Raw genomic sequence first — 27,707 nt, 5'->3', positions numbered from 1 at the left:
ATGCTGCACACCTGTCAGGAGCCAGCAGAACTGAGTCACAGAATGAGACCTGTGCTAGTTGACGCCTTGGTAGAAGAGGCAGCTTTAAAGCTGGGCACCCTGTGAGCTGGGTAAGGCAGGAAGAATGCCAGCACAGGATATTCTCTTTCCTGGAGCTTCCATGCCCTCCCGTCCACAAACGGAGGCCAGAATTATATTCCAACTAATATATTGTTCTATGAACTTCTGAAGGAAATACCCTTTTTCAACTGATGCTGCTGGAAGTAGTCACTTGCCTACGAAAGCCGACATTCTACATACACATATTTATGGTAACAAAAGGTGCCGCACGACTCTATTGCTCAGCATGGCTAACCTGCTGCTTTCTGTTAATGCCTGCTTTCAATCCACTTAATCGACTCGAAGGAAATCTCGAGCTGGTTTTGCGCTATCTATATTTTCCCAACTGTTCAGCAAACACATTTCAAGGTGACAGGTGTGGGTGACTTTGCAGAGTGACAACAGTCACACCTGTTGTAGCTGCTCAACAGTAGCAGTCGATAGCAATCTATCATTTATATAGCCCAGGCTGGAAAAATCCCAAGCAAGGCGCTGCCTAGAAAAGGAGATGCTGGAAATATTTTTCCAACCTTGCGTACAGCTGGCACCTATAGGATCAAAACTGGTACTTAGGGAGGGCTCCCCCACCTGCTAGTCTGAGCCTGATACATATGGCAAAGAGTATATTCCAGGTTGAAAGAATCTTGGTATGTTTTTGCAGTGCAGTTAGCTAATATGTAGTTGGCACAAAGCCACCCCTAGGATAAAGCCACTTGGGTCTAATCCACAAGAATATTAAGTGTATTAAAGTAGATCAACTTAAAAGCAAATATTGGTTTTTCAGGGAATTATACCCTCAGAGCAGTCTATAAAAGCATACCTTTTAATAGTCTTCCAACATAAATTAAATTCACATTTCCTTTGCAGAACAATGCTTTTGTACATGGAAGGCATGTATATTTCCACACAATGAAAATAAAATCCAGAAATTTCAAGCCAGTACCAATGTAATAGTCTAGATTTTTTAACCTTGGTTAAGAGAGTATGAGTACTCCACAGGCTTGCATGCTCCCTCACTTCCCTTTTAATGTCTGCACCAATGTTAACATTAACCATGATTATATCAAATCAGAGCTGGCAGCCATGGTTAGAAGTTGGTGTGCAAACTCCGGTTTGAGCTAACCATGGCCCAACACTACCCTCCAATGCCATGTGCAGATGAAATAGGAAGAGTGGAAGGAAAGCAAGATCTTCCCAATCTTCTAATGATGGCTGGAAGATTAGGAATATTACATTAGGCCTTCAGCAGAGCTTACTCCTAAAATCTGATGCTGGTTCTTGAGAAACTGATGGGTGACATAAACTTTTTTCCAGTATTTAAGGGCACATTCTGGCTACTGTCAACACTGAATCAAAATCAAATGCTGCGGCACTTACAGATGCTGAATCCAGTTTTAACAGCTCCATAACTCCACAATTTCTTAACTCACCTCCTGCCACCAATCACTGCAAGGTGCTATAGAAAAATCCCAAGCTAAAGTATTTAACAAACGATAATAAAAATATAGCTTTACAGTCTTTTTTTCCTATTCAAAAATTATTATTTTCTCTCCAATTTCTCTTGATAGGCAATGAATCTTCTTAAGTTCAGTTTCACATTGTCAAGCACACATAATTGATCTGAGCTGTACTGTCCTTTCCCTTCTTTCCGCATCTGCAATTCAAAAGGGGGGAAAAAGACAAGTGTATTATGTTGATATTCTACAGGAGAGGAATCCCAAACCATCCAAAAACAAACAAGCAAACAAACAAACAAAAACCCACAGTCCTCCTCTGCAAAAGGAGATGTTGTATGCAGTCCTTTCAAAAGCAGGGCATTGATGTCTCTTGCCCAAAGTAACAAGTTAGAGTGGGTGGCAAGAATAACTAAATTATCTTCACTCAGATATCATAGTAGTTTAAGGGTCACAAGCTTAAAATGAGCAGTGCTCCACCAACAGGGATTTAGTTATTTATTAAAAATATTTCTATTCAGCTATTCATAAAAAAATCGGAGCAGTTTACAACAATAATACATAGAAGCATACAGTAAAAAGTTAAAAATCAGAAAGCAGCTATTATGGAAAGATGTATTCTCAATTGCCTGTATAAATCCGACAGAATAGAAACATTTCCAGCAGGCATTTAGAAGTCGGAAGAGAAGGCGTCTGCTGAATCTCTAGTGACAAAGTGTTCCACAGGACTGGGCTGATGACACTAAAGCAGAGCTTTCCAAACTTTCCACGTTGATGATATACTTTTTAGACATGTATCATTTCACAAGATGGTAATTCAGTTTTACTAGCAAACCAGAGGTTAAAATCAACCCTTTTCTAGTTCTGGGAGGAGCGCAGGGAGCATTTGTGTGACGTGCCAACACACTAACGTGTCGCGACACACAATTTAGTAAGCTCTGCACTAAAGGCTTGGTTTCTTGTTACGGTCAAATGAGCCTCACCAACACAGGGAATGTCCAACAGTGCTCCCCGCAGATGATCTCAGTGATCAAGGTGGGTTATAAAACCATGGAATAAATAATTATAATAATCCTGGTGAGCATTCCCTCCCTCTGATAATTCAACACTTTAGGTGGTATCCAATGCTAGTCCTACTCAGCAGAGACCTACTGAAGTTAACACACATGATTTATTTTCATTAGTTGAAGTTGGTCTAATCTCAGTACCTCTAAGGGGGCTACAACCCAAGCGGCAGACTCACATGTGTACAATGCTCAAATACCAGGACCAGCTCCAGGTTTGAGGAGGCCCATAGTAGAAGGCCCTCTGTTGGGTCCCCTCCTAATCAATGGAGCTCTTCTGTGTAGGTGAGTCTTAGTGGAATCATCTGATGTCATCAGCAGCAGACAGCACTGGGCAGCTGAAAGTCGCCTTTTAATTTTTTTCCATAATGCCCTAGTGTAGGCATTATGGGAAATTAAAACATCAGCTTTTAAACCAAGCTGGTCACTGCTGATTACAGTAGCTGATTGTGGGTGGGTTTTTGTTTCTGTTTCAAGAAGGGCTCAGGACAGGCACCAGAGTTGCGCCTACAGGGATGCTGAGGCCTCAACAGCTGTCGTGTGCTGATCCTAGGGCTTGCTTGCTACTTTTGTCATGGATAACTTGCAACCAAGGCCACAACCACACTCTTATACCACTTTAAACAGTCATGGTTTCCCTCAAAGAACCCTGGGAACTGTAGTTTGTTCAGGGTCTCCTAGCAACTCTCCATACCCTTAAACAAGCTACAATTTCCAGGAATCTTTGTGGGGGCTGATGGTTTGAATTGATATGTTGCTGCTTTGAATAGATGGTTTAGATGTGAACTGAATGTGTGAACTTCCACCACTGATTATGCCGGTGTCGATTGCTAGGAAAGGCTGGAAGTGCTGGCTGATGTGTGCTAGCTCATTCACACATGCGCAAGTCTTTACCTGACCTTAAGAACATAAGAAGAGCCTGCTGGATTAGGCCAATGGCTCATCTGGTCCAGAGTTCTGTTCTCACAATGGCCACCCAGATGCCTAAGGATAACTTGCCAGCAGGACCCGAGCACAAGAATACTTTCCCCTCCTGTTGCTCCCAGCAACTAGTATTCAGAAGCGACACCCCCCGCCCCAGTGATGAACACATAGGTGTGCACTCAACCCCTTAGTCCTTTCTCCTCCTTGGAGAACCCACACTAGTACACTTTGACTCGGCAAACTAGGAAATGACTAAGCAGCATCTGTCTCCCAGGCTGGCAGACAAGCTCCTTCCTTGTGTTCCAGAGCAACATGTTCTCTGGGGCTGGCAGGTACAGCACTGCAATTATTTCTCAGACGATGCCTTTGCATTAACCCCTCAAAACCTAAAATTTAATCCCCACAAAAAGCCAAATTCTCCGAGATTCCAAACAGCTAGCACTGGCCTGACCTAATAAAAACCATCTGGTCATATTTACTAAACTCTGTTCAGCTGTGACAGAAGCACACACATTATCTGAGCAAAGCTAGGCAAGCTTGTCTTAACAGCAACATGACACTGAAGAAGGACAGACCCAAAGAACGGCTCTCATGAGATGCCGACACCGAGCTGGGGTCATGTCTATGACGACAGACAGGGCTCAACAAAAAGAGAAGGGGGGAAACCAAACACCTTCCTTTCTCACCACTAGCATTCTAACATTCACTTGCCTCCATCTTTGGAGACATATTATTGAACCAATGAGGACTAGAAACTTGCTCTCCCCTTTTTTTCCCTCAACAAGAATTTTTTTTTTTAGGTATTCAATATGAATCTTGGATGCAACTGCGGTAAAGAAAAGTTTTCCCAACTGGTGGCATTAGTGAAGTCACAAACCCTATTAGTGTTTCAAGTACTTCCCTCTCACAGTGAATAAAATAGGCTTACCCGCGATTTGAAAACTGGCTGGAATTCCTTAAGTGCATATAACAACTTTATTTGCTCTCCTGCCTTTTCGGCTTCTTTACCGTCAGCGAACACATCAAAGAGGGCATCCAGAGCTTCCCCCACCACCACAAGGGAAGGATCCTTCGTTGCAACGTCAAGGAGGAATTTCCCAATCATCTGAAATGACACAGAAACAGGTACCCCAAAAATCACTACAGATCTTACAAGCAGTAATGTCATTGCCAGAAGTGAGAGATAGGTATTTCCATACAGAAGTTTTACCTTTAGTGTTTCTGCTGTGTCTTCCACCTTGGCCAGCACACTGCCAGCAATTCCTAGAATGCTAACCACGTTTACTCGGACACTAACATTGGTATTCTGAATACCGGCTTCACATAAAGTCATCAGCTGCTCAGGAGACATGCTCTGTTTAAAAGAATAAAAATTGGGACTGGTGAGGGGAAGAGATAAAACACTCAGCATCCAAGCTGTTTCAAAGCAAATGCCAAAGAACATTTTTTAATTCAAGTGTTTAAGGCATCAAACATATAAAAGTGGAGGGCTAGCACCTCAGGCTACTTACAAACAGGTTGCACAGAAGCAACAGATATAGACAAAAAGCACTCTGTACATGTTTGGAGACACTGGCTGCATGTTAGGAGAACAGCCTTTCCATACTTCTCCTTCACCCAGTTTTCTCAGTTTATCCCCCTTCTGGCACCTCCACCCCTGGGAAAAAAGCAGTCTCACCTGAGATATATTATTAGACGCCAGTGTTTGCAAAAGGGCTCGCAAGGCGCTGGTTACGGCTTCCAGGAACTCCATTTCCTTTGAAAATTCTGCACAAAAGGAAAAAAATCCCAATGAAGTTGTTCAGGGCTTGAAACCCAAGAAGTTACACACGCTTACATGGAGGCAAATTTCATTGAGATAAACACATACGGTATCTGGGGAAATGTTGGCGATTCTAAACACTCTTTAATTATTTTGAGTAGCGCCCCACACTACAGAGGTTTAGCATTTGTCTACACACTTTTGCCATCCCCACCTCATCGCAATCTCGTCCCCAAATTACCCACCAGCTCTACTTCAAAGGACAACCATTTGCCAAGGTCTTCAAGAAACTATGCCTAATCAACATTGGCTATAGTTATCAATGACTCATTGATAAAAGACTTTCAGCTGGGTTTGTGGTGCTCTAAGGCAGCCAGCTAGTTTTTTAAGTTTACACTCCACAAGTTTAAATAAGGAGGTTTTGTTGATGTTGTTGTTTAGTCGTGTCCGACTCTTCGTGACCCCATGGACCAGAGAATGCCAGGCACAGGAGGCTTAGAACACCTCAAATATGGGTGTTGATGGAGAATGTCAGTAAGAGAGATCCACTGCCCCATGTCCTGCTCATGGCCTTGCCACTGTGGGAAACAAGAGTTGGGCCTTTGGACTCCTGTAGGGGTCTTCTTCTGTTCTGTTGTCCCAAGGCTGCGTAACTCCCTGCCCCAGGACATCTGTGTGGCTTCCTCCTTGATAGTGTCCAGACTTCCACAGGACTCTGATCTGGCTGCCATCCAGTATGTCCTCGCTCTCAGTTTTCCTCCAGAATTGTTTGCCTACTGTGTTATGCTGTTTTTAGGGTGTGTGTCTATGATTCTTAATTGTACTTTTCTTGCTTCTTTCACTTCTCATATTCATTTTATTGTACAGCCATTTTAATTCCAGTTTTAAGTGTTCTTCACAGATACATCATGGACTGCTACAATGAAGCTTCACAGACCACAGTTTGAGAAACCCTGCTGTCAATAAATAAATAAAAACCCATACTGCCCACATGTAAACCAGAACGATGTAAGGAAATACAATAAAAGTGGGATGCTGGTAGCAACTGTGAACAGCAGTGGGATGTGGGGTGGGGGAAGGAGAAGCAAAAGGAGAGAAATATGAAGGGAAAGGGCAGAGATTTGCTGAGGTAGCCATGACCGTAGCACATGAAACATACCTGGCTGAGAAAATATTAACTGGGACAGGTGCTGGGAGAGCGACTGAAGCACTGAAGCACCCCCAAGACATTCCACATCAGACACCAACAAAATGCTGTGGAGACAGGTCAGGGCTCTATACTGGACCATGTTCAACCTGTAAGAAAATGGAACATTCAGCACAGCCCCTAATCAAGAGCCATAAAGCAGAGAAGAGGAACACCAACAATACAACCCCCCCATCAAAAGAATGGATCTTCCAGCCCCCATTTTCTTAGGGGTCATATGGCTATGTGCTCCATCATGGATTGCCAGCCTTTTTGAGCCAGTGGAATTTTGTGGGTGTTAGCCACAAAATGGTTCCTGTAGAGGTATGGGAAATGACAAAATGGCTGCCGGGGGGAGCCATGTCCTAACACAAAATGGCTGCCATTGAGGTATGGCATAATGGGTGCCACATCTAAAATAGAAGAGCAAGAGAGAGACATGCCTGTCCCTTCAGGGAAAATGCTGTACTCAAATCACAGGGGGCTCTGGAAACCCCTCCTCTATTCAGAACAGATGGGAGGAAGGGTGCCCAACCCCAGCCTCCACTGAAACGTGGGCATGCTTAAAGGGATGTGTTCAAAGTAGTAAAGGGTGAGACAGTGCAAATAAGAAATGAGCAAAAGAGCAGCCCCTTATATATTGCCAATGTCCTGCATTCTGTGCAGCGGAACCAAGTCTGTGGAACTCCATCCCAATTGAGATTAGACAGGCACCTTTCTTGTTGAACTTTCTTGCTGAACATAACTAAGACTTTCTTGTTCCAAAAAAACACCTCAAATGTTTTCAAAGGGCTGTGAGGTGGGGGGGAGGGGAGGAAAAATTAACTGAAGTGCAGCAATACAGATCACTGAAACAGACTGCTTTATTAGTATGTCCTTGTATATATAAAAACGTGATAATCATGAACTAGGCAAGTGCTCAGATGTTCAAGTGACAGTTCTTAAATAACAAAAGTGCTCTTGTCTTAATGGAAAAGAATAAAGCCCCGTTTAGTCCAAGTTCTTTTTTCAATAGCAGTGAGCCTGGATCCCATTGGAAACCCCACAAATGAGGAGACACATTGCTTTCCTAATAATATGACTGGAAACATAACGAAAGTGAATTAACTCCTACTTTTTAATAAGTGGCTTCCAAGCTGGACTGTGCATGCAGACATCAATAGCAACACTGTTGGGAAACCCAGTTTTTTCAAGTATCTAGGAAAAGAAAAAACCTGTTATGCTTCACTACCACCAAGTACAAAATTCAAATTCCTAAGAACACTAGTTTTCCTTAAAAAACAAATGATGTTTCTAGTCCTTATGGCTGCATAGAAGTGCATGGGCAACAGTTTTAAAGGCAGGATAAATTATGCAAAATATGCAATTTTTCTTGCTTTGCATAATTTGCAATTCATACAGGTTGTGGAATTGAGCATTTCTTGCTTTGACGCAGAATTTCAGTGCTTTACTGCACAAAGCCTTGATAATCTTCACAACAGTTATGTTAGCATCCTTGACTTCAGGAAGGAATATTCAGGACAGGGGAAAGAAAGTTTTTTTTTTTTGCACAGCACATAGTTAAACAACAGAACACCTGCAGGAAGCAGTAATGGCTACCAATTTTGATAGCTCTAAAAGGCAAATTCATGGAGGAAAAGGCTATGCTCTGCCTCTACAGATGGAAGCAGTAATGCTTCTGAACACCAGTTGCTGGAAACCACCAGAGGAGAGAGTGCTCTTGTGCTCATATTCTGTTTGTAGGTTTCCCACAGGTATCTGGTTGGCCACTGTGCGAACAAGATGATGAACTACAATCATATAACTGTAGTTGGAAGGGACCCCAACTGTCATCTGGTCCAACTCCCCGCATTGCAGGAATCAAAACTAAAGAATGCCTGGCAGATGACCAGCCAACCTCTGCTTAAAAACCTCCAGTGAAAAGTACACAAATGAAGGTGAGTTTTACCACCAGAAAGTCCTTCCTCATGTTTAGTCAGAATCTCCTTCCTTGTAATTCAAATTCTTTGGTGTGGGCATTACCCTGTGGAACTGCAGAAAACCGGCCATGCCTCCGATCCAGGATACTTCCTTGCATTTCCCTTCCAACAGCCAGCCACTATTTTGCAGCCACCATTGGGTTTTCTTTTTTTTTTTTTTTGAGGCAGGAAGTCCCACCCCAAAAGGGATTTTGTCTTCCTAATACCTACTTTACCAAAAGATACATAGGTAGATTTCTTTCTATGAAAAGTGAACCACAACTCCACATCCCAGTATCACAAAAGCACTTTTCCAGAAATGCAATTCAAAAGCCGTATCTGGAAACACAGAACTGGTCACGTGATCATCTGGACCCTGGCACACAGGTGTTGGGGGGACGGGAGGGAAGAGGAGGACTCTACCTTCTTGGGAACAAGGTGGTTCCGAAGTGCTGTGTGCAGCTCAGCCGAAAGGCACAGGGGTGACAGAAGCTTCCCACCTTCGTTGTAGTTGTCCATAAAGGCATCGCTTTCATCGCTACTGGATAACTCTTCCCATTCGTCATCGGAGGGGTCTGAAAACATGCAGTTCTGGCATTTAAAAAAATCTCAACGGGATGTTCAATAACTTTTTAAAGTGGTATGATACTGCTTTAAATGTATAGTGCAGCCAGGGCCAAAGATCCGGGGGGGGGGGGGGGTGTTGTTGTTTCTACATGAGGAAGGAAACACAAGCCCAGATACCACCTGAGCAAGAGGGCAACAGAAATACCTTCATTGCAGCACATGTTAACAATGATTTCCAGGGCTGTCTGCTGAGCTAAGAGTAAAGCTGCCACCTGCTTCACCTCCTGCTTACTGCCCTACAAAGCAAAAAACACAATAAATATTTGATATACCAGGTCATGCTATTTGTCCATTTGTTTTATTTATTTAAAGGCATTTCTAAACAACTTTCTGTAAAAAAATTAATAAATCTCTACATGGTGTACGCTGTGTACAGTATAAAAATGATATCCATTAGCACAAAAATGCCACCTAAAACCAATAAAAATAGCATAAAAACAAATAAAACAGCCTGATTCAGAGGTAACTGAGAAATAAGAGCCTCAAATCGCTGGATGGTTGCTTCCAGTGGCCCTGTGTGTGTGTGTGTGTGTGTGTGTGTGTTTGCGTTTGTATTAAACAACACTCAGGATAGAATAATGCCTAGCACCACTCCATAGTACGACTGCCAAGGGGCGGACACATAATCCCCTCAATGCTAAGCCACACCACACCACACATTTAAAGTGTCATGATACCACTTTAAACAGTCATAGTTTCCCTTCAAAGAATTCTGGGAGCTGTAGTTTAATGGGACCCCTCCCATTTCCATCCCAGAGCTACAATTCCCAGAGTTCCCTGTGAAGAGGGACTGAATGTTAAACAATTCCGTGAATTGCAGCTCTGGAAGGGGAATAGAGGCCACCCAACAACCATCAACACTCGTACCATACTACATCTCCCATAATTCTTTGGAGGAAGCCATGACTATTTAAAGTGGCACTTTAAATGTATGGTGTGCATATGGCCCTAATCTTAGAACCCAGACCTGTAGGAAGGAGCGATACCAGTGCAACACAGTGCCACCAACTCACATGTCTCAAAGACAATGACCCTATCTGGCACTGGGTTGCCTACCTCCAAGGTTAGCCAACATGGGGCCTATCAGATGCAGTTAGACTACAGCTCCCATCAGCCCCAGGCAGTATGGCCAATTTACATATTTTATGTGCTCCTTCATATTTCCTTAAGCAGTTTACAAATTCTACCCCCCAAAAAAGAACCAATATAAGAAACACAATACAAATCCCACATTCAGCAGCAAACTGTACTACCAATCACCATCATCTTAACAATTAGCCTGCATTTTAAGTGATGTGAATAAATAAACCTTTCAACAATGAACACAAAGAACTGCCAGAAAAGCAAACTGTGTACAAATGATACATAGAAATGATATATAATTACAATTTACAAATTTCAGAAATATTACCCAAAAAGCATGTAATATTACCAAAAAAAAAGCACTTAATAGAATCACCAAATTGGCTGAGGTTGATGATGCTTTTAAAAAATTTATTACCATCCTTCACCCTACACTCAGTTCCTTTAGAAAAGTGAAACACCCCCACCCCCAGATCATGTAAACAGTACTGGTTTTGTATGTGTTTTTTTCCGGCAGAAAAAGTCTGGCTTGCAACATCTAGGGCTAAGATCAACCACACTTACCGGAAGTAGATCTGAAATGTCACTTTCTTGTTTGGTGGCTCCCTTAGGAGTTTCCTCCATCTCCTCATCATTATTAAGTATTGAGAGGTCCCCATCGCCCAGATTTCCCTCAGCCTCTGGTTCAGCTGAGCTTTTCAACCTTTCCACTTCCGCTTCCTTCATCTGAATAATCATCTCACCAGCATCAATGGCTAAGCACTCTGCGAAAATCTTCAGGATGGCATTCATGGTGCTTGCCTGGCTACCAGATGGCAGGGTGTTCCTTATATTCCAAGTGACACCTTAAACAAGAAAGAGATTAACATAGATAAAAGCCATAAACCCTGGTTATAGTATCTGCAGAGCAAATAAAGTGCAAGTGCTCCTCCATGAAAAACAACTCCTTGCATGTAGAAAATCACCCAGGAGAAGAGTACTAGGCTAGCTATCTCCCTGACATTCTAATTTTCTTGATGCGGGGAGTTCCCACATTGGAGAATATCCAAAACACTTGCAATTTCCCCACCTGCCAGAAGGCACTCAAGTCCACGAACAGCTGCTATCACATCATTCTGATGAATATGCAGATCAGGAAAGATAAAGATGAGGTACAAATATTGTATCTGCCCTTAGGTGAACTGGAACCCAAATCCTTGAAAGTGCCTCCACCCGTACCTTATGACCTGAAATCTGGGATAAGAGGCCCTGCTTGTGATCGCACTGGTAGGAATGGCTCCAAGACAGGGCCTTCTTTGTGGTGGGACCCCAGCTATGGAACTCCCAGGGAAAATCAGGCAGTCCTCCTCTTTAATGGCATTCAGGAGAAGGGAGAGCAGATGTGACTATCATGAAGGGACCCTGCACTTCTGAATTTCCCATTACGCTACTGCTACAACACAGTACTCATTACCCAGTTGAAACCTACCTGCCACCAGAGTCCGTAAAAGAATGTCCTCCATGCCTTTCTCTGATGATAATAAGATCATTTCCAGAACTTGGTGTGCAGAAGAATCAAAGGATGGCAGCAGGTCTGGATTATCTTCTGTCACAGCCTGTAAACATGATGCTGTGGAGATAGAAGAAAGCATTTAAACTGAGACTGCAATTCCAAGATGTCACTCATTAAAACACATCTGTCAAGATAACCTTACCCATATATGCCCACTCAACCAATTCAATCTGTGGAGCTGTCACTTTTACAAGTGCCATACAGCATTCTTTCTGCAAATAATTCTGTAAAGAAATTGATCCTTCAGTGAGGCAGCAGCTACACTCCCTGCCCAATGACATAAGGCAGCTGCTTTCTCTGTACTGTTTCTGGAGCATCCTAAAATATTTTGTTTGTTTGTTTGTTTGTCTGTTTAGGTAAGACTTACATGTATTTTAATATACCATGTTATTTCATAATGTATATTTTTAAGCTGTTGATTTTATTTATATTGGGGGGAATTAGCTTAACTTGTTTTTGCCTTTCGAGTTCCATCAGTAATTTTAATATTTGCATTTTATATTTCATGTCTACTGCTTAAAGGTGTGTAACAATTAAGCAGTATACAAATGCTGCTAAAGAAGAAATAAAACAGTATGAGTTTCTTCAGCTGCAACAGGTTTCTGCCAACCACAGCTCTACCTGTGGAACTGGAATTCAATACAGTGGTACCTTGGATTAAGAACTTAATTCATTCTGGAGGTCTGTTCTTAACCTGAAACTGTTCTTAACCTGAGGTACCACTTTAGCTAATGGGGACTCCCGCTGCCGCTGTGCCGCCGGTGTGCAATTTCTGTTCTCATCCTGAGGTAAAGTTCTTAACCCGAGGTACTACTTCTGGGTTAGCAGAGTCTGTAATCCGAAGTGTTTGTAACCTGAGGTACCACTGTACCAACTTGCTGAGAGGCTCTGGAGGATGTGTTTGCCCAGAAACCCCAGAACCAGTGGACCTGAGATTTACTCACCCACTGCAATAGCCAAGTCCACGTTTTTGCGAAATCTCTTCAGATAGTGGAGCACAACATCCAAGCAACCTTGTTTGTTGAATATAGAGACCGCTGTACTGTTACATTCGCTAACAAAGACACAAAAGGATCTTTAGCAAACCAGCTTGGCAAGCACATTGAAAACTTAATTTTAAAAAATATATATGTTTCGTTGATCCTGGAACAAAGAAAGCAATGTAAGGCTAAACCACATTTTAGCATTGCAAGGAAATACCAGTGTGTACGCTCTCTCTTCACCTCATGACCTCTTTTAAAGCCATGTAGGTAGGTGGCCATCACTGCTTCCTGAGGGAGTTCCATAGCTCAACCACCATGTGCAGTCTGCCCCCCACCAACCAACCTTCCACCTGCCTTCTTATTTACAAAGAGTGGAGGGGAAGGCCATGCCTGACAGTTTCTCCTTGGTCTTGGCGTTGCGCTTTTGTAGTACTCAGCAGGGGAAAGGATGGATACAAAACTAGAATTAGCTGCCTCTGCCTCTCACTGGTTCTGGCTCTGCCTACTGTGGGTCTCCTTGCTTTCCACTGCACCAATCTCAGTGAGCAGCAGCCGTCACGGCCAGTGGGGCCATCAAAATTGGACCCAGCTCCGACACCAAGTATTTCAAGATGGCGCTCACCAGACATTCCAGAGGAGGTTCACAGCCTCGTTGGCAATATCTTCCATACAGTTCTTGTGTGTATCTTTTATTTCCTTCAGAGAGCCGTTGCTCTCCTCAAGTCCTGCTCGACACTGCATTGCAAGATGGGTTACGAAGAGGAGGGTGTAAAAGCAGAACAAATCAGACCAAACAGCTGGTGGCAAGAAGGCATTTGAGCCATGTTCACACCACACATTTAAAAACACTATAGTACCACATTCCTGAGGTAGTTTAACAGCCAATCCTGGGCACCCTGGAAAGTATAGCTCCGGGAGGGGAATAGGGGCTTCCTAACAACTCTCAGCACCCGTAACAAACTCCAGCTCCCAGAATCCTTTGGGGAAAGCCGTGACTGTTTAAAGTAGTATCACAGCACATGGTGTATATAATTTTAGATATATAATTTTGTGATGTTAAGTTGTTTTAAACCAGGGGTCAGCAACCTAAGGCCCACGGGTCATTTGACCGACCCATGAGCGGCGCCAGAATCGAGTTGCCTGCTCGCGCGCTGTGCTAAACTGGATGCTGGACTAGATGGGCACTCCTTGGTCAGTGCCATATGAAAGCAGCCTAAGGCTGCCTAGTGAGTTAATGGCGGAGGTAGGATTTGAAATGGGAGCTTTCTGGCTCACTGCTCAGTTCTTTCACCACCATGCTGGCTACATACCTCTTTCAACAAAGCTACAAGAGGAGTCATGATATCTTTAGTGACCATGTCGTCGCAGACGTCGAATCCTCCACAAGCACTGAGATTTCTGTAACACAGCCAAAAACTTTGGGTTCAGATTCTTGTTAAAATAAGTTATAACAGATTAAGGTTTATCATCATCATCATCATCATCATCATCATCTGTAGCAACAACAATAGATAATCAGAGAAATTTCACCTAAAACAAGAACCAAAAGTTTTGAATAACAGATGCATACATTGTCACTTGGGTGGTACAAAACATTTGGAAATAAAATAGTATTCTAATAATTAAACTTCGGCAAACTATGCTGCTGCTGTTAGTCTCTTGGACCTCTGCAAAGTAACAGAAAAGTTGGTTCTCGCTATCAGGCAAGTGGGATCTGCAACAAAATACTGCAGTTTATTCAGGGTACCTGCCCCTCCATTACATCCCTGCCCCCCATATTGTCGGCGTTCTGTCCACAATGCACTCAGTCTCACTGGGTCATTTTGGGAAGTTTTTTTCTGAGGTTCTCTGCCCAAAAAGTTTATTTTGCTCTTCTACAAAAACCTAGGGCTTCCTCCTACATTGCTTGCACCTCCCCTTTATCCACGAATGCTACTCTTTTAGTTACAGTGCTCGTAGTCTGTATATTTGAAACAGAATGATAATAAACAGGGGAGGATAAGGAACAGGGAAGCGAGATGGGGAAAGGATGGGCTTATGAGCTTGTCACTGGGCATGGAGACTATTTGCCTCAAAGCAACAACTGCTGTGATCTGGTAGTCTATCTACCACAGACTACAATGGTTTCTGTCCGGGGGTCATATTGGTATAACTAGGCCAATCAGTGCAAGCAATACTGAGCTAGATGGACCAATGGTCTGACTCAGCAGAAGGCATATTCTATGTTCCTAAGGGGTGTACTCTTTACACTTGGTGGAATTTGCCTATGAAATGTATCGCCACTTAGATGGCTTAAAAAAAAAGGATTATACAGATTCATCAACCGCTAACAGCCATCACTAAATGGAGCCTCATTGTTCAGGGATAGTATATCTCAAAATATCATGTGCTGAGGACAATAGGAGGGAAAGGCTCATTATCTCCATTCCCTGATTTGGCTGCTTTCTGTAGCGTGACTGAAAAAGACATGGTCTTATGCATTTAAGTGTGTGTGGGGGGGAACAGATGCTCATAAATTCTCAGCACCCACCACCCACACGCCCTCCTGAGCATGCTTCAAAACACTGCTTTCTTCCAGCTTGCCACCATTTGTAACTCACCGAAGAGCTCCTGCCGCTGTCTCTCGAACTGCCAAACTCTTATCGAGCAGCATGGGACCCAAACACCGGACAACATCCCTCTGCAGAAAAGCTGGGATTGTTTGTTTCTGCTGCAATAGTTTGGAGATGCTGGCACAAGCAAATTCTCGCATGTCAGCACTGGGGTGTTGAAGCTAGAAAGAGGCACACAGAGGGAGGTTAGAGAGACGCCGACAGATTTATTTATTTATTTTCTATACTGTCCTTCATTCAAGGATCCCAGGGCAGTTTACAATATAAAAGCTCAAAAATACACACCATAGTGACAAACAAAAACAATAACCCCACACACAGAGCGTTTAAAAAGCCATGAATTATTTCATTAGCCAAAGGCCTGGGAGAAGAGGAATATTTTTGCCTGGTGCCTAAGGATATGGAAGGAAGGCAAAAGGCGAGCCTCCCTGGGGAGAGCATTCCACAAATGGGGAGCCACAGCAGAAAAGGCCCGTTCTCATGTTGCTGCCCTCCAGACCCATCATGGAGGAGACACATGAAGAAGGGCCTTAGATGAGGATCGCAGGGTCTGGGTCAGTTCATGAGAAGAGGTGGACATTGACGAATTGCAGCCCTGAGGCGTTTAAGGCTTCATAGGTCAAAATCAGCAATTTGAATTGGGTCTGGAAACTTATTGACAGCCTGTGCAGTCGGGCCAGGATTGGTGTTATATGTTCAAACCATCTTGCTCTGGTGAGCAACCTGGCTGTTGAATTCTACACCAGCAGAAGCATCTTTAGAGGCAGCTCTACCTATAATGCTTTGCAGTAATATAACCTCATGAGAAGAGAAGACTACCTGAAAAAGACCCTGGTGCTGGGAAAGATTGAGGGCACAAGGAGAAGGGGATGAAAGAGGAGAAGATGGTTGGACAGCCTAACATGAATTTGACCAATTTGACTGTGGGAGGCAGTGGAAGACAGGAGTGCCTGGCCTGCTCTGGTCCATGGGGTCACAAAGAGTCAGACACAACTAAACAACAACAATAACATAACCTAGAGGTTAACAGAGCATAGACAACAGAAGAAAGCACTTATTCATTGCAGTAACAACAAGCACCCTAAGAAAAGGTAGGTGGAAGACCGATCTGTCTTGTTCCTCGTGGATCGTAGTTGAACCCTGTATCTGCCTTTATCAAGAGCTTGCTCTCTTATAGAGCACGAGCAAGCGATCACATTTCAGCTTCACGCCCTTTATCAGAAGCTTCACTCGCTGATTTCTCGGGGGGGGGGGGGAGGGAGCAGGCCAGGTCAGTTAGCAACCTCCATTCAGGCTCCCTTGGAGCGCGCGCAGGAGCAGACCAGGTCGAATCTTTCCTGGTAAGTTGGCAACCCGAGTTGAAACCCCTTGGCGGGCGATTATGCATGCAGGCGGTTTGCTTTCGCTTTCGGGCTCGGAGAGGGAAGGAGGCGGAAACCGGTTTCTCCCTCCTCCCTCCCCGCTCTTACTTTTTCCAGCAGCTCCGCGGCCGGGGATCCTGCTCCGGCCTCCCCGTCTTGCACGCTCAGGGTCCCCGCTGGAGAAAACGGCTCGTGGCGGAACCGCTTGGTCTTGCTTTTGCCCATGATCTTTGCAAACCCTGGACGCTTCCACGGCAAGGAAAGCGAGGAGAGGAACCGGGGCGTGTTGGCCTGGCCTTCACCCCCACGTGTGCGGCTTCGGCGCAGGCGCCGCTGCTGCTGCTTCCCCGGGAAACGTCCGCCCCGGATGCGCTTGTACTTGGGGGCCGGGCTGCAGCCAGAAGCAGCTGGGAGACGGAGGGAGAAGCATCTCAGCTAGAATAAGCTGGGAAAAGCCTTTTCCGCCAGCTCATCCAGCTGTGTGCTTAACTCCGCAGCACGCTGGTTGGAGTTGAGGGGGCTTGCTCCCAAGTAAGTACTGTACTGATTGCACGGACTTGCAAATAGATAGCACCAGCCGCTTCTACGTAATCATTTCAGGGGTGTTGGAATATTATGTCACACTTCAAGGTGGCTTTATTATTATTATTATTATTATTATTATTAATTGTTACTACTATTACTTAATTACTTTAATTAATTAATAATTACGTTTGTATACTGTCCTTCGCCTGAAGATCGCAGGGCTGTTCACAACATAAAAACGAGAACACAAAATACATAACAAAAACCAAAGCAATAACCCTGAGCTCAATGCCTGGTTGAAGAGAAGCGTTTTCGCCTGGCGCCTTAATCACAGGATCCTAGAATGGCAAAGTTGGAAGGCACCGCAGGGCCCACCCTACCCCAGAGAGGTGCCTCCTCCCACTGCCCCACAAGGGCCTGGGAAGCGCCCTCTGGCCAGCCCTAGAGGCACCATTCACTTGGGGAGCTGCTGTGCAAGCCTTTGCGAGGCAGAGATGTGAGAGGGCTTCAGAGATGTGAGGGAAGGAAAGAGGGACAGAGGCCAGTGTTGCCAAACAGCACCCTTGACCATCATTCAATGTGCCCCAGCACATTGGTTGAAAACCACTGCCTTCTTATAATAATATAATAATAATTTATTATTTGTACCCCGTCCATCTGGCTGGGTCTCCCCAGCCACTATGGGCGGCTTCCAACAAAGATTAAAAATACATTAAAATGTCACATATTAAAAACTTAAGACTCATACTGACTGTCCTAAGCAATGGAAAGAAAAAAGAGAGGTTTGTGGACAGCAGCCATGGTTTAGCTTTCCGCAGTTTGAAAATGTTTGCAACTTAGGAAAGCCAGACTGCAAAGTTTTTCAGAACGAAGCTGGTGGCAACATGAACCCAAATGCAGAACACTGCTGCATAGGCTTAAAACTGAATAAAAACATTCGCGTTATTAAGGTTTTAGAAGCCCGTGAAACAACACGTGTTCCCCTCAAGCATATCTTACAGCACAGTGCTATGCACATTTCCTCGGAAGCAAGTTCACTGGGACTTGCTCCTAGGAAATCGAGCCCAGGACTGAAGCATTAGTTTCTATTTATGCAGTATGGCAAAGCGAACACTTAAATAATAAATGCAAGCTGCTCCCCACAGAAATTAATTAGAAAATGAAAGGTCTCTTATACCACATATTAGGTGATCCGCCAGTGTCAGTCTTGGAAAAATCGATGGAATTGTCAGGAAATTGCTTTGTTGCACAGAAGGGGGAGAAATGATACCCCAAGTTCTCCAGTATATTTGTCTTGATGAGAATCTTTCCCACATATTCCCTGCTGTGAAGTTTCCTCTTCCATTGTCTTGGTTCAAAATGTAAGACTGCAGCAAAGGCTGGGGATGACTGGCGGTTTCAGTTATCCGGAAGGGGAAGGGGAGTGTTCATTTACATGCTTACGGAAAATTAGACATGCCCAGACTAGCCCCTGGGGTTGGATGGGCCTGATTCTGATGTAGATCATTATATCATAACAGCCGTAAAATTCAAATAAGAATAAACACTTTGTAAAGCTAATATTTTGGTACTAATATATCAAATGTTACATTCCTCCCCTCCCAAGATTTCAGAAGTTTATTTTATTTATGATTTCACAATACTTATGTGGTGTTTGATTGTAATAAAACCTCTATGAGGTTTGTGAAAGATAAAATCAAAACAGTAAAATTACCAACAAAAGACTATTAAAAACAGCTATTTAAAAACGTTCAAAAATCAACAGTAAGCATGGAAAGATTAAATGGATGTTAGCATTCTACATTTCTGGATAGGCTTGCATAAACAAAAATGTTTTAAGCAGGTGCCGAAGAGTACAGCGAAGGCTTCTGTCTGATGTCAACAGGCAGGGAGTTCCAACGAGTAGGTGCTGATATCCTAAATGATTGATAGGGTCTCACCCATCAGCAGTTGTGTTGCAGCATTCTACATTAAGTACCATTTCCAGATCAAGTACAAGGGAAGCCCCAATCAAATATTGAAGTTACCAATATCTGAACTACTGTGGTCAAGCTGAGTAATTAAACCAGGGGGATCCCTTAGACTCATACTGACTGTCCTAAGCAATTGGGGGGGGGGTGGAGGCCATAGTTTGGATTTCTGCAGCTTGAAAGTTTCTGCAACTTAGGAAAGCCAGACTGCAGATTTTTTGGAATCAAGCTGGTGGCAACATGAACCCAAATATATAACATTGCTGTATAGACTTAAAACTAATTAAAAACAGAACCTATCATGATCTAGAAAAACAAAAATTGAGATTTATGCAATGTTCAAAGGTCTTACATCTTCACATGATCTGTAATTTAGATATTAAAAAGATTTTCAGTACTGTAATATTAAGCATCAAGTCCTCCTTTAGTTGCTTCGGTATCAAAGCATCTAATAACTGCCAATTTAGGTGATTGTTTTCTTGTATGAAGGGGTTGCATGCATGGCAAACAAACCAGAAAGTTTTCCCTTAACATTTATAGCTTACCAATTACACCAAACTGGGAAACTGCTTAGTAATGGCTTCAGAACAAGACAAGACATTAAACCAACTTCAAACCACAGTGGCTTGTTCTGAACCCCTTAGCCAGAGTTTCATGTTTCAGAAGCCACGGGAAACTATGGTTAATGGAAGACTTTCTGGTTTGTTCTCTTACTTGTTATGTCAGTGGGTCAGCATTTAGAACCAAATACTTGTTCTAATAAGCCCAAGATATTACTGAATACCATTAATGACAAAACTCATATGACTATATTTAGATAAAGTTCTCATCCAATTAAGTGATCCATCTCTAAGTTGCCCCAGACTGCTAAAGACTGTCATGGCTGTTTTGGATCTTGTCTGAAATTTTGCAGGAATACAACTACAGTACTGTATGAAATTCCACACCTGTCCTGTAGATGCAGAATTGCAGGAGCTGACCTACCCTATATATCTGAAGCAGTTTTTTAAAAAACTGAATTTTCAAAAGTTGGTAACATGAGATGCATTAAATGTGAAATTAATAGATTTCAGCACTCCTAACATTTATATACTTGCAATTTCAAATACAAAAGCCAGCAAACATATCATTATAAATAAAATGTTTATTTTGTACACATTTCCTACAAAAATTTACAGCACTTAAAAACACAGGTGGAGCAAGAAATGCAGAGAAGACTTCGAGAGCACAGGATTTAATTGCAGCATTCAAAGGAGAATTAAACATTGACACAAGTGTAGTTTTGGTTTCCTGTATGTACAAAATCTTCCTTGTGGTGCAGCATTTCCTACACTGCCAGTTGCTTTGTGCTCTTAAAGTTTTATACTCTTCTTAAAATAGCTTGAAACAGGTCTTGTAAAAAGGCACAGGAAGGATTTAAAATTAAATTGCTTTGTGTCAGTATTTCAAAGTCATACTATGTGTAACAGCCACTTTTAAGTTTTAACACTTTTCTGTACTAAAGGTAGATTCAGATGGCTGATTTTGCCCCATCACAAAGCTATTTCAATTGCCATCCCCTATCCACCAAGTTCCACGGGCATTTAAGGATAGAGAATTTGACTCAGTGGCTACTATGCATTTGTCATGCCTGATTAGGATGATCCAACTGGGCAAAGGGAGGGAAATAGATGGTCCTGCATTAAGTGTCATGCTGCCTGCTCATATAATCAGATAGCGTGCCACAGCTTCGCATACTCCTCCTCCGGGCATCTAACCCTCTTGCAATATCAATAATGCAGCTTATGCTCCACTGCATAGTGAATTAATGCATTATGCTAACATTTCTGCCAACCCTAGCTAATGTCAAACCACAGTTTGCAGCAGTGATTCGAAGCAGGCTTGCAAACTGGCTTGGCACCAAATGTGGTTAGCAAAAACGCTGGCACCAAGGAAGCAGTAACTTTCGCTAGCTCAGAAACTGAAAAGAAGTTTCACGTGAGAGGGAAAAGCACACACAGGTCTGCAGGTTGCCTAATGATGCTTAAGGAATCAGGCAGCATTATGCCAGACTGGGCCCAAAGGAAAGTCTGAATCTACCTTGAGCTTTGTTACATTTGTGGCACTTTCTTTTTATCAAGTAATCTGAATTTGAGCAATACTAGTTTCGTGGCAAAACTACCACAGTGTAAATTTCACGTACAATACATCATTACTGTATGTCCCAAACACACAGAGGTTTTAAAATATTAAAAGCCTAAACATAGAATTTGCTGAAAATAGGCTACTGCTAATGCAAGGAACTGAAGAACAGGAGCTTTTGTGACAAAATTCAAAGTAATACGCACCAAGAAGAGTTCTGCCAGAGGAATTTTTATATATAAAATGCAGCGTTGGATGGGGAGGGAGATAGCCATGATTAATGAACAAATGTAATGGTAAAACGCTGTGTGAATGGCAGGTTTAAGTATCTCTTCAAATACTGGTTCCATTTTCTATTTACACTGATTTGCACATCATAAAACCCATCGAGTCCTTTTCTAAATAGAGGCTCCCACCTTGCTGAAGATGAAACCCCAGAGACATACTAATACTGTGTGGTAGGGTTGGAGAACCTGTGTCCCTCCAGATGCTATTGGACTACACCTCCCATTATCCCTTACCCACAGTTCTGTTTGCTGGGGCTGATGGGAGTCAGAGTCCCCCAGCATTTGGAAGGGTACAGCTTACTGCTGCCAGAGAAGGAACTGAAAGCATAAAACAGACAAGAAAACGCAAGGAAATTATGAATAAATAAACCAGATGTTTTCACGCTTTTGCTGTCAACTCAACACCCCACAATCCTATTTGGCATCACTCTCTCAAACAAAGTTCTTTTCTTACATTTCCACAGCAGCGAGTAGAGTTGAAGGGAAATGATGGGTTACTGGACGTGAAGCCGGGGTTTCAATATTAGTTTTCCAGTCTGGGGAAGAAAGAAATCACTTTCACATTACAGAAACTCCTGCTATGTTGGGATTACTTCTCCGTCGTCTTGCTAAGCCTACGCCAACTTGCTGTCCAGATGTTTTGAACTACAACTCCCATCAGCCCCGTCAGCATGGCCATCTGGAGAGAGCCAAGTTAACAAAGGCTGATCTAGCTTAAAGAGTGGAAACTGAGAACAGAGTTTGTTTGCAAGGGTTATGAATCTAATTGATTAGTTATTAGAACAATTCTTTTCTTTTTTTTATATGCAAACTACAATCATAGGTTACCAGTCTCCTGTGCAATGAATCTACAGAATTTATAAAAAAATTTCATGCTACAGACCAAAGATAGCACAATATTCACCCTGATTGATTTTTCATTTCTTAATAATTTAAGGATTTCATGTCAGATAAGGAGGCCACTCAGGTTTGTCTACTAGCAACATTATAAGGAATATTTAGGCCACTTCTTATAGAAGGATATAGGGCAAAAAGATCCTTAATGTCTTAGTCCCAAGCAGAATAGACCACCTCGAGTCCACTGATGGGAGGAAGAAACTAGAAGCACATAGAGTAAACTGGGAACTTAAAGACAATAGAGGCTATAAGACAATGTGTATTGGAAGATTATTAGGGGAGGAGACACATTCAGCCAGGGAAACCAAAGCCACTTACATCATCACAGGACATGTTGTATTCTGCCAGGACTGTTCGACATCGCGCTGCTATGCTGAACAGAAAACATCAAAGAAACATACCAGTCTCTAGAGTCCGGGCAAAGCAAAGCAAAGTGATTGCACTAGAGAGAAGAGGCACTGAAGGTCAGATGGGGAGGTCTCGGGCTGCATTCAGCCCTTGGGTGGTGGTTTCCCACCCAAGTTGTATGCTCTCTGTATTTTATTTATCTGTAAAGTAATAGGTAGCAAAGTTCTGTGGCTATCTTTGCACTCCAGCTATATCCTGGGAACAATTACCATAGAGTCGTTTTGCAGAGTGGCTGTAGGGTCACACACAATGTTGTGGAAAGCGCCACCCTGAGAGATGATCTTATTCATATGTCACCACAAAGAAGGGAGTACAGGAGCTTAGGTCCATACTCCCCGTTCAAGAAAAGTGTTCAAACTCTCTCTGTTCTCAGAGAGAATAGAACAGTAGCTAAAAGTTTCTTCAGTTAAAATTATTGCCAGTGTGATCATGGTTAAATATATGCCAGGTACTGAATAAAGGATACATTGAGGGTGCCACCACTCTTTTATGTATTCCAGCAAAAAACAAACCTATAAGAGTAATACAGCTAACTGTGAAGAATGGATGATTCCATAGAGATGTGAAGAAAGAAACCTAGGAGAAAACCAAACAACACTTTATAAATACACGATTAGCTTGAAATTAATACAATTAATTTTAAAGGAAGCATATTGTACAGTCGAGAATGAGGAGCAAACAAGTTACTAATTTTAACACTAATATAAGGGGGGATTAAATTATTACCTTAATTTAGAAATTAATATATAAAGTAACAGATTTGATTTCCCTCTCATTCGCCACTGTGAAAACAGGATGCTGGACAAGGCAGAAATTTGGTCTGATCCAGCAGGGCTCTTCATAAGCTCTGACTGACATAAAGGCCCCAACTTCCTACCTTTGCAATTATGAAGGCTAGCAGTGTCCCAAAGAATAGGCACATAGATATGATCTTAAGAACATTCTAGCTACTAGATTAAGCTATAACCTAACAAGCCAAAAATCATGATGCAATCCCAGATCGCTGGTTGTAACACAAACATTGTTCTAGTCCACCCTGAAGGATAGAAATACTGAACTGACACTAAATACGATGTCTAGGTTTGGCTATAGGATACCATGGGGAACTTTCCAGCAGTCTATAAAACCTGTTAATACAGTATATGCATAGCATTATGCATGAATTTATGCCACAAATTCAAATAGATTAAATAGGAAAGCAACACAGTAGCAAGACATTTGAGAATGCTACTACCCACCTTCTGCGTTTCAGGATCTATTAACCAGTTCCAGGCACCAGTTGCTGTACAGACTGATACGACTATAAGTATTACTAATGGAAAAGGAAAATGTTAGAAGCAATATATTTGCACAACATATAAGGGATAACTTCTAAAAAAGGTCTGAGTTATTCTCAAAGAACATGACAGTCATACTAAATTGGGCGATTTACGTTCCACTGAAATAAGTGGAACCTGCAGTTCATTGAACAGCACTTCCTGTACCTTTAAAAAATATCTGCACAGGAACAGCCATCAATAGATAATTCTATGCAATTTCCAATAGGCACAAATAGTCGGAAGAACTGCCTTTTATTAGGTTAGCTAGTAATTTAAATGTGTTGCAAATTTACAAGTTCAATAAATACTTCTGAACACATGGGTATTCAGAGCAGAAGTAACCTCTCTTCCATAGGCAACAATTAACTATAGCAGTATTCAGGCATTCCTCACATGAAAAATAGAAGCACAGTAAAGGGGGCTGCAGTGTTGTGCATTTAGCCCCATCCCTAATGTATTGGGGCACAATTTCTATCACTGAGTGCTGCTCCATAGACGGAAGCATGCCTCCATTCAAAGAGCAGACTCCCCGCTACAGAAGTTACGCCCTAAAACAGTTTGCCCCTCTTCACGCAAGTAATGTCTGAAGAGGACTTCTGTTTTCATAGAATTAGCATGACTATTCATTAACTAGCAGCCTTGTACGTGGAATTCCAATAAATCAAAAAATCAATGCTGTTTTGAAAGGTTCAGTCTGCCATCTTGGTTCAAAATAGAATCCAATTGTATTCAAATATAGATGTTTGCTCCTTGATCTCAGGAATCATCATGTAAATTTTGGTGGCAATATCTTAAGAGATGTTCAAACGCATAATGAACATATAGTAGACACATAGGCAGATAGAGATCTTTCATGTGGGAAATCCAGAATAAAACCCTGCTCAGCTGTAAAGGAATCACAAGGGTCTTGAGTAAATATCTCTAAGCCTAACCTACTTTGTAGGATTGTTGGTATGCTAAAAAAAAAAAAAAGTTGCTGTCCTCATCTTAGTTCCAAAAATAATTGCTTTCAGAATTTCAGGACACCACTGTACTATAGTTCTCTTTGGCAGTAAGACAGTATTATTTATCATATTTTCTTTTCTTATGCAGAATTTTGCATCACAAATATATCATAAAAGCTACTGAAATGTTAATACTACACTATGTAGGTACAATTTGATCAAAGCATTTATAGGCAAATTTGTACTGCTCTTAGAGAGCTTGACTTACTTCTCCAGCGTCCAGTAGCTGGTTGTAAACAAGCTATATATTCAGTAAGCCTTCTTTCAAAAGCCTTGAGATCTGAAATAAAGAAAGGCAACCATCTAATTAGACTTATGCTGAAATACTGTACTGTTTTTAACAGTTGATTGGGAGCCGCCCAGAGTGGCTGGGGAAACTCAGCCAGATGGGCGGGGTATAAATAATAAATTCTTCTTCTTATAACAATCATAATACTATACTTACTGGAAGTAAGCATCATTGAACAAAATGGGGCTTACTTTTGAGTAGACAAGTGTTGGATTGTGGTGTTAGACCAGGGGTCTGCAACCTTTAAGAGAAAAAGAGCCACTTGGACCCGTTTCCGAAGGGAAAAAAAACCTGGGAGCCGCAAAACCATTGCGACATTTAAAACAAATATATCTCCGGAGCCGCAATCTGACAGTGGACGGGAAGGTGACGTCGGGACGGTGCGTGACTAACGCACGCACTGCCCCCATGTGACGTCACAGCCAGTACAGTGCCCGCCACAGTGGGGAGTGTCGGGGCGCACAGTGCGCCCCCTCCCCTCGCTAGTATCTGCCCTGGAGCCGCGGCAAAGGTGTAAAAGAGCCACATGCGGCTCCGGAGCCGCGGGTTGCTGACCCCTGTGTTAGACTGTTTTAAATTTACTTTACACTAGTGAAAAATATGAAGTAGGGCAGACTTTATCCCAGATTAGTTAATCAACAACACATTCACTAGGTTCGACCACCAGCATACAGCTCTCCACAGTTTACCCAAAGGGAATGTAGCACACAATTGAAAAAAGGTTTGACTATCCCCATCATGCACATTTTGCAGACATTAAGAGGCGGCTTTCAAAACACTCAGCATAGTTGCCTCTATAACAACAATAAACAGTACTAATAATAGGTCTAAAATAAGGTCATATTGCACCATCTGTGAAATATCCCCTAAACCCTGCCTTCAGTAATTTTGTTCTTTTTGACAAAAGTTCAGTTACTAGTGGCTTCAAAAAAACTCAACAGATTTGCTTGTGTTCCTTTTAACAACCACCTGATTTGCAGAAAGCAATTGAGGAGCAACTTGAAGGCATGGAGATAAAAAAAATACTGTCTTATACTGGTGTCTAAAAAGGAAAGTGTTTTGTAGCATTTATTTATGTTATCTATGTATCATTTTCCATGAAACCTCCGGATGTTATTTAACATTGGAATTGTATTTAAAAACAATTTAAATTCCACTACGGATACAGATTGGGATTTAAAAACAACAGCAAAACCCTCAATTCAAGAGGCTTGTTGGAAAAGGAAGATCATGAATTGGTGCCAAACAGATATTATTTATTTTATTTCACAAAATTTATACCACTTATTTATTTTTTTAAAAAATCAAATTAGTTTAGAATGAGAATAAAACAATAAATAAAATTATCAGTAGAAACAGTTAAAAACAACTATGCAAAATATTCCAAAATAAAATAAGCAAATAAACTAAAAACAGATTAAAACATACATCAACATTCTACATGTCTGGGTAGGGAAAGGCGCCTGCCTTATATCCAGAGGCAGGGAGTTCCAAAGTGTAGGTGCTGCTACACTAAAAAAATCTTATAAATGCAGAACGGGTATTATGTGGCACCTGCAACGGTGCCAGTTCCGCAGACTGGTGAAGTGGGCATATATGGGGGTGAGGCGCTCTCACAGGTAAACTGGCTGCAAGCTTCGATGGGTACAGCACTAACAAAATGTTATTGTGGTGTAAGCTTCCGCAGACCTGAATCCACTTCACAAAAGCTTATGCCACCGCAACAACATCTGTTAATCCTTACCCAGTGCCAACAAGACTGTCATGGTACGACTCGTCTCTCAAGGACCAGTCTGCTGTTTCAAGGCGCAACCACATGGGCCAGTTGGATAGTTGTCAGCCCTGCAGCGGGAGGACAATTTAATCGGGAAGACTAAGTTTTGCAGGTCCAGCCGCTTTCTTTCTCTTCCGCGGCGGCTCACTGCCTCAGAAACTCGTTTGGGGACACTGAGAGGAAGAAAAGGAGGATACAGGACAGGCAAAATGTCCTTTCCCTGGAGGGAGGCTGGTGCCTTTATGACGCCCCCCACCCCGCCTCAGGGGAACCCCGAATTACCTTCCGCCTGTTCCAGCGAGTTCATTGTGAGGGCCAGGGAATAAGGAGAACTCGCAGACTACCACCATTCACAGACGCAAAGTCTATGGTTTCCTTCCTCTTCCTCCACCTCCTCCCTTTCATGTAGCGCCGTAAGCTCTCGAATTTCCTTCAAATCAATGAAAGC

The 27,707-nt window shown here is 42.5% G+C and overlaps 2 protein-coding genes across 2 annotated transcripts; both read right to left on the bottom strand.

The window, feature by feature from the left end:
• Positions 1-901: 901 nt before the first annotated feature.
• HEATR3 (HEAT repeat containing 3) lies at positions 902-17,004 on the bottom strand. Its single transcript, XM_081922821.1, has 15 exons — positions 16,774-17,004; positions 15,293-15,465; positions 14,003-14,090; positions 13,315-13,427; positions 12,654-12,763; positions 11,626-11,766; positions 10,722-11,002; positions 9,220-9,310; positions 8,871-9,022; positions 7,604-7,686; positions 6,463-6,599; positions 5,220-5,308; positions 4,752-4,895; positions 4,470-4,646; positions 902-1,753 (listed from the first exon to the last, which is right to left on the bottom strand). Exons 1-15 carry the CDS (start codon positions 16,888-16,890, stop codon positions 1,640-1,642), a joined length of 2,010 nt encoding a protein of 669 aa, XP_081778947.1. The 5' UTR covers positions 16,891-17,004; the 3' UTR covers positions 902-1,639.
• A 3,282-nt stretch (positions 17,005-20,286) lies between these two features.
• CNEP1R1 (CTD nuclear envelope phosphatase 1 regulatory subunit 1) lies at positions 20,287-27,697 on the bottom strand. The gene is made up of 6 exons (XM_081924145.1): positions 27,542-27,697; positions 25,405-25,476; positions 24,112-24,185; positions 23,340-23,449; positions 22,784-22,838; positions 20,287-22,104 (listed from the first exon to the last, which is right to left on the bottom strand). Exons 1-6 carry the CDS (start codon positions 27,564-27,566, stop codon positions 22,063-22,065), a joined length of 378 nt encoding a protein of 125 aa, XP_081780271.1. The 5' UTR covers positions 27,567-27,697; the 3' UTR covers positions 20,287-22,062.
• Between the last annotated feature and the right edge of the window lie 10 nt (positions 27,698-27,707).

This window comes from Podarcis melisellensis (assembly GCF_964234715.1).
Source record: "Podarcis melisellensis genome assembly, chromosome: 8".
Classification (NCBI taxonomy): Eukaryota; Metazoa; Chordata; class Lepidosauria; order Squamata; family Lacertidae; genus Podarcis; species Podarcis melisellensis.
This window is presented reverse-complemented; position numbering and strand designations above follow the sequence as displayed.